Source organism: Danio aesculapii, chromosome 7, assembly GCF_903798145.1.
Source record: "Danio aesculapii chromosome 7, fDanAes4.1, whole genome shotgun sequence".
Taxonomy (NCBI): Eukaryota; Metazoa; Chordata; class Actinopteri; order Cypriniformes; family Danionidae; genus Danio; species Danio aesculapii.
The window spans coordinates 65,861,267-65,869,377 of NC_079441.1; the positions used below are offsets into that span (position 1 = coordinate 65,861,267).

The following is an 8,111-nucleotide window of genomic DNA, read 5'->3' on the forward strand; positions in this document are numbered from 1 at the left end:
TGAACTGAAAATGTCCCGATTAAATCATTTCGATGATTTACAACAACAGTCCATTTCTCAATGTATGTGTTTTAACATATTGTGATGTGGTATGGCTGAATAAACTGTACTTTTACATTATTTATTATTATTATTATTTTTCATGAGTCCTGTGCTGCAGACCTCTTGGCCAGGTCACACTTGTAAATGAGATCTCGATCTCAATGGGGTTTTTACCTGGTTAAAAAAAAGAAACACACTTCCTGACAAGTCTTGTCACCTATCCAAGTTTTAGGAACAACAGATAATAACTTGACTTCTAGTTGATCATTTGGTATCAGAAGTGGCTCATATAACAGGCAAAAGCCTCTAGATTACACGTATTTTACCAAAACAAAATATGATCATGCCTTGATTTTTAATTCTTTAATTAGGACAGTAAGGTCTGACTTTGCTTAGACAAAAATTTTGTCACTTAACAGAAATAATGTCCAGTATAGAATATAAAGTCATGGTGCAGTGGATAAAGAATGAATATTGTGTATGACTCCCATGAGCTTGAAGGACTGCATCCATACATCTCTGCAATGACTCAAATAACTTATTAATAAAGTCATCTGGAATGGCAAAGAAAGCGTTCATGTAGGACTCCCAGAGTTCATCAAGATTCTTTGGATTCATCTTCAGTGTCTCTTCCTTCATCTTACACCAGACATGCTCAATAATGTTCATGTCTGGTGACTGGGCTGGCCAACCCTAGAGTAAATTGACCTTCTTTGCTTTCAGGAACATTGATGTGGAGGCTGAAGTATGAAAAGAAGCGCTATCCTGTTGAAGAATTTGCCCTCTCCTGTAGTTTGTAATGTAATGTGCAGCACAAATGTTTTGATACCTCAGGCTGTTGATGTTGCCACCCACTCTGCAAACCATGATTTTTCCTTCCCCAAACTTGACTTATTTCTGTGAGAATCTTGGGTCCATGCAGGTTCCAATAGGTCTTCTGCAATATTTGTGATGATTGGGATGCAGTTCAACAGATGATTCATCTGAGAAATCGACCTTCTGCCACTTTTCCAAATGATCAACTAGAAGTCAAGTTATTGTGTCACACGCAAATGATAAACTTTCACTCCACCATGGTTAAACAAACTGGGATCGACAACAAGACTTTTGTCAGGTAGTGTATATATCATGTCTGTGTAAAGTACAAAGATGTAACAATATCACACACATGTATTACAAGCACATAGCATCTATGCCATGTGTGAGTACTTGCCAATCAAAACAATAAAGATGCATTACAGCGTCATACATCATAGAGTGTCCTTATGAAATGACATTGCCAAATGCTGTTCCTGCATGCATAGTAACAGTGTATTATTGTCAATATTGTTTTGCCTACTTAATTAGTAGACTAGACATCCTACACATGGTACAGAAAAGCAGACAGAATTAAAAATAAAATTACCTCCCTATACGAGTCATGAGAAATACCAAGTAACCTTATTCTAGAGGAAATGAAAATTATCTACACTGTTAATGAACTTTTTGTCATTCACAAGTCCGTTTATTTATGATAGTGAATTGCATTATGGGATGTTAATTTCTGCTCTGTCGACTTTTGATATTGAAAATTCAACTCAACAGTTTAACAAAGTGCCTTTTATTGAGATTTTAGTAGTTTGAAATAATATAATACATAAGAATCTATATAAAGAGAGAAATAAGTTTGTAAAATAACAGAAAATGTACTGACAGTTTATGCAGGATAGTTTTTGCAGCATAATACACAACACCAACTCAGACAGTATAACACTTTAAACTATTAACAATGTTAATCACTTTTTTAGCTTAAAAGTTGTTGGAGGAAAGATCAAGGTCCTAAAATGCAATTCAAAAGCATAAATAAATTGGAGAAAAAAATAAATAAATAAAAAATGAATCACAAAAATAGGAAAAACTGCTAATTTACGGATATTTTTAGTTAAAAGATTGTGCTGTCTTTTGCGAGTGATTTACTGTTTAACATGTTTTAATTGTGTGAAATATCTAAAGGGGCTTTATTTTATTACAATAACATCACACCATTATCATCATCCCAATAGACACGGGTGATTTGAGAAGAAACTGCGTATTTTACCTTACTAAGTATGAAGGTGTTCAGGTAGGGCATATACCCTTGTGTTGACACCGGTCCCTCATCGTCATCTTTAAAGTGCTCCTCCAGGGCTGAAGTGTTATGAGGGATTTTCAGTATGGTGCACAGGTTATGAGACAGAACCTGCAGAGAGAGACAGATTTAGCAATTATATGACTGAAAATTAATTATGTTAATGTTTAAAGGAATAGTTCAACCCAAAAATGTAAGTTCTGTCAACATTTACTCACCCTTTACTTGTACGTTTCATATCTTTTAGAGTTTCTTTCTTCCGTTGAATACAAAAGTAGATATTCTGAAAAATGCTGAAAACCTGTAACCATTGACTTCTATAGTATTTGTGACCCAAACTATATGTGGGATGGTGATCATCCCACATATAGTTTGGGTCACAAATATGGAAGTCGGGAAGACTGTATATATTTCACTTTTATTTGACTATTTCTATATGTGTATAAGTTGTATTTAAATGACTGAAATGCTTTTATATTAAGTTTACGCTGAACAGTTCAGCTGCATTTTCACTATAAATGCATTTAAGTAATTTAAATACAACTTATTTACACATATAAATAGAAATAAACAAAAAAAAGTGAAATATATATACAAATAATTTACTTTGTGACACAAACTATATGTGGGATGGTCACATATTTGTTTTTGGAAGTCAATAATTAGGCTAAAGTTTTTTAGCTTTCTTCAAAATATCTTCTTTTAAGGTTTGGAACACTTATGGAAGGGTAAACAGTGAGTAAATTCTCATTTTTGGGTGAACTATCCCTTTAAGTGTGTCCAGCACAGTTTATAAGAGACTGAATCGGGGAAATGTGGTGAATTTGGAGAAATTACGCCATTTCTGCTTTCTATAATGATAAGATAATGTCATTGTATTGTGACTGTTTTTGTATTCTTCTCGTATTCCTATTTTTAGACCACACAATATCTATATTAAATCTATATTTGATGGTATAGCCTTGATTTTTAAAACCACAAGTGTAAGCATTTTTTTCACAATACAAGTTCTCATTTTCTAAAAAATAATAATAATAAATTAAAGCTCTAAATGACAATATCTTATTAGAAATTTGGAAGAAATGTTCAATAATTTATAGAATAAAACAAATGTTAACATTTCACTCAAACCCATATCTATAAACAGTAAATCTAGAGAAAGTGACCACTTCATTATTATCATTATAAAAAGAGGGAGGTAAAATAAACTATGAACGGGTGTGTGCCAAATTAAGACGGTTAAAGTATCTTTTAAAATAATTATTAATAGGAAACCTCCCTACTTCGGTCCACATCTATTTAAATACACTCTTCTTGCAAGGCTGATCATGCGTTAATGAAACATTTAGTACACAAATTATTTCCGTTTCCCTCTGATATCTGCTTAAAACATGATATTGAAAATACGCCTAGTTTATACAGCTGCATACATACAATACTAAGAAGAATATTTTAAGTAAAATAAATATTGTAACAAATAACACGAGTAAATACCTTTACTGACTAACTTTTGTCCCAAACGCTTGATTTGTAATACACGGAAACTAGTTAGTGCCCGCGAACAGGTGCGCGCGCTCTGATTCCTGAAGTAGCTAGATTTAATAAAGTGTTCCTTACCTTTAACTGTGATTTGGATACTTTTCCGTTTCGGTCAAGATCCAGAGCGGTAAACGCGTACCATATGGGTTTGAGTATTTCTTCCTTGGAAATCATGATAAGCTGAATGATAATGAAAGATGTCAGAGAGCTGAAAAACTGATCCTTTCAGTCTGTCAGTCAGCGGCAGCGCGACAGCAGAAACACCAGTCACGTGACCAACTGAACTGCAGCTTTACATACATACACATTTGTTTGGTATTCTGCAGGGATTTCATCCATTACTAAACAGAACTCACATAGTTCATTCACACTCCATATAAAGTATTATGTATATAGCTATATCATATTAAGTAGCCTATATACATATAAAACACACTGAGGAAGGCTTTGAGTCGAAACATCTGTGTTTCTGTCTATGTCTCCTGAATGTAAGATAAAACAACAACAACAAAACGAGTAAGCTTATGAGTGTGGATCAGTACTTTATATAATCAGTACTATTTTCTGAAATCATATGCAATACTTTTTTATATATTTTTTTTCTTATGAAGAGACTGGGAAATAATTATATTTCACATTTAAACAAATATTTAAATCATATAAAAAATAAATAAATTATAAAAAATATTTAAGTAATATGATAAACAAATAAATTAAATAATACTTTAAATGAATAAATCCCGTGGTATGCAATAGTTTTAAGAAATTATTCTTATAAACTTCCGTATAAAAAGAGAGTGGGGAATTTTACCTTTGCTAAAAAACAAACAAACAAACATAATTGTGGCCTAAGGCTTTTGTATAGGCTACTAAGGCTACTGTATATATTCTATGTTAGGGCTACTATTAATATTGTGTAGTCTATATGCAAAAAAGCTCAAGTAAATCAGTATTTTCTTATTAATAATAATAATAATAATAAACAAATAAATAAATCAAGAGTAATCTAAAAGTAATGCATAAAATGAAGGAATACCTAAAATGAATAGGCCTAATCTACAGATTACTGTACATTACTAAACACATTTTCATCACATTATTTGTAATTAACATCAGACTGTTTAATATTTTGATGTGCATTCTTGATTATTTTTGTTTGTTTTATCCCTTAAATTGCCTACTGTAAACTTCTTTTACGTACTGATTTTATTAGTGGAATGTGGGGATAGTTGCAACACTTTTTGCATTTCCTTCAGTTTCTCAGAGACAGTTTTTTGTGGAAAAAATTATAATATAAAAACCCACATCTATTTAAAACCCACTCACATTGTTATAATATGTGTACATATGATAATATACGCAGAATTTAAACTTGAACAGGCAAAGTCAAACATTGCAACTGACCCTAAGCAGTCGGACGGTTGCAACAACCCAACGGGACAGCCTCATTAAACTGAAATAAAAAAAAAATCTAAAACATCAGGTTGGATTTTATTTGTATTTTTTTTAATAAACAGGCAAAATGTAAACTGTTAAATGTGTTAGATTGGCCATATAAATACAGACTATTGAAAGAACAAGCAATTATTAGGCCTTAAAAAATGAACAAAAATATTTTTTCGCTGAAAATCTACAACGATCCTTTACAAAACTTTTTCTTTGAACTTTGAAATGAATTAATTAATCAAATAATTAATTTTTTCAAATTAAATTACATTGAAATTGTAATTAAAAAAATTTTAATTGTACATTGTTAATATGGCACGCTTTTAAATGAATATTGTAATGGGGACAGTTGCAACAGCATGTCCCAACCCTGTCAACCATAATCAAACTGTCTAGGGAGATACAATAGCTTTAACGCTTGATAGCAATACCTATTTAAAGCTAAGAAAACTTAAATTATACGAATGAATAATGTTTCACAAAAACAGATTACATAGTATGAGAACATTTTTGAACATTAAAAAAAAATCCCTTTTTACCTCAAAACGGGTTTTTTACTGACGGAACCGTCACATATGGCTGATTTCTCTCAGATTGAAGTTGGGTCTAACTGAGAATATGTAGTATCATCACTAGCTCATTCCTGAATGAAGGAATAAGTCTTGTTGCAACTGCCCCATGTTGCAACCGTCCCCACTCTCCCCTACTTCATCATTTAAGACATTTTTATATAAATAAATAAATAAATAAATAATTAAATAAATAAATAAATAAATAAATATATAAATAAATAAAGTAATTAATTAATTAATTAGGTAATAAAATAATAAGTTTCTCAAAGACTCAACAGGTGTTTAAAAACGATTTGATAACGGAAACTTACCACTAGTTGCAACACAAACTCAGCACAAGATTTAAATGGCTCAACCAAGAAACAAAAGGTTTTCAAACACATTCACTACAATACATAATGAATGTGCAAAGCCTCACTGTTAAAATAACCGCCTGTCTCAATCTATAAATAGAAACCAATGTAGATGCACTCAAATGTCATCTATTGTTACGTGTAATGGAGCAGGCATTTGAAACATTTACAAACATTCTCCTGGATTGGCTGTATTGCATTTATAAACGGCTCACTGTCGTCAGGGATACTTCTACTTTATGGTAGTTTCCCTTAGTCCTGAAAAACAGGTCGGGTGGTTGACCTACAAAAACAACGTTATGGAGTCAGAAGTGCATATACAAAGAGGAAGTTCAGTACAAAAAATGATATCTAGAACTACAGGAATTTGTTGACAGCTTTTTGCCCTCAAGTCAACTTACAAACAGGTTCTAGAGACGGCATTGCTCTTCAATGTGCTTTCATATTTATATTTTAGAGAATTAAAGTACTAGTCAATTGCTGGAATAAAAAGGCTACATCATAATAAAACAAACATTTTGCTTTGTCATTTTAAGAAATCAGTCTTACCTTTTTGTTTTGCCTTGTCAGAAATTGCTGGTCCTCATAGCCAGGGCCGGCCCTGTACATTTGGGGGCCCTAAGCAGAATAATTTTGGGGCCCTGCCCTAAATAGTGGAGTATTGCCATTGTTAGCCCACAATGATTTTTTGCTTATTAAATACAATCAATGAAACAGAAAAGTAAAGCCTGATTTCTTCTATCGTTTTAAAACAGCACTGTTTTTGTCAACTACCAGCTTAAAAAATGAAGAATTAAACAATTTTTAATACAGGGACCAGTGATTCCTATGCATCCGTCTGGAGTGTTTAAAATATATTCTAATAATTTAGTACACAGATAGAAGATTCTAAACAAATTGAAGTATTTTTTTAATTTGTAATTTGCAAATAAATAAACTCTAAATGACAATCTTTTTATTTGAAATATGGAAGAAATTATCAATAATTTCTAGAATAAAACAAATAATAACATTTCACTCAGACCCATAAGTAGGGCCAGACAGAATCTGCGGACATTTTGGCTATTTCTGCACAGAATTGTGTTAAAAATCTGCGGATTTCTGCGGAATAATTTTGGGAGTATCATAACTAAAACCTTAATATATGAAATAAAAAGTAATACCTTTTTAAATTTTATTTTATGTTTACAATGCAAATCCAGGTAGATCCACTTATTGGTTAAACAAAGCAAGTCCCTCATATAATATCTCTATTAAAAGACAGATAATAATACTTTACAAACTGTTTTGTAAATAAATCAGATGAACATTTTCATATTAGTCAATAATATTACTGAAATTAATTAAAAAACTGAATAAATATATATTTACACACATTTACACAAATAAATAAACAGAAATAATTATGGGCTAAAAATATGGTTAATTCTGTGGAAAATCTGAGCAATTCTGCGCGGGCGTGGGCCTAGTTATTAGACATCAGTGGTTTGCTCTATAGATAGCTGAAAAAATAATGTTTTTAAGGGGCTAATAATATTGACCTTAAAACAATTTAATTGTCAGCGCCAGTGGCGTACTGGTTAGTGCATCAACACATGCACTCCGGTGCTCACAGCGACCTGAGTTCAAGTCCCACCTCAGTGCCTTGGACTGACTTTTGCCATTTATTCTGATTTAATATTTTGTTTGGCTTTTTACCAGTCAAATTAAAAGAAAAACATATTACAGGAGATACTGTGAGAAATGTCCTTGCTCTGCTAAACATCACTTTTGAAAAAGAACTATAATTTCGCAAAAGGGCTGATATTTTGGCTTTAACTTCATATTCATCTTTCTGTTTTACGCTAGCTTGTATTATCAGCATAACAATTTGAATGAAATGTTATCTTGTAGCATGAAAAAATGTGTTTGTTTTTTGTATCATTTATCTTGCTTTACTGCCAGCCACTTTTAATCTGACTTGAACCTAAGCTTCTTGTGCTTAAAGCAAAGTGTAAATATCAGGAGTTAAATTTGGGAGAAAAAAATATATATACATCACAACAACCTAAA

At 31.8% G+C, this 8,111-nt stretch overlaps 1 protein-coding gene across 1 annotated transcript in view; it reads right to left on the reverse strand.

Moving 5' to 3' along the window:
* Positions 1 to 3,944, reverse strand: part of swap70a (switching B cell complex subunit SWAP70a) — a 28,282-nt gene extending 24,338 nt beyond the window's left edge. The window contains exons 1-2 of the mRNA XM_056462367.1: positions 3,767 to 3,944; positions 2,120 to 2,260 (exon numbers count right to left, since the gene is read on the reverse strand). Of these exons, the coding sequence (XP_056318342.1) occupies positions 2,120 to 2,260; positions 3,767 to 3,862 (237 nt within the window). The 5' untranslated portion in view covers positions 3,863 to 3,944. The remainder of the gene's footprint in view (positions 1 to 2,119; positions 2,261 to 3,766) is intronic.
* Between the last annotated feature and the right edge of the window lie 4,167 nt (positions 3,945 to 8,111).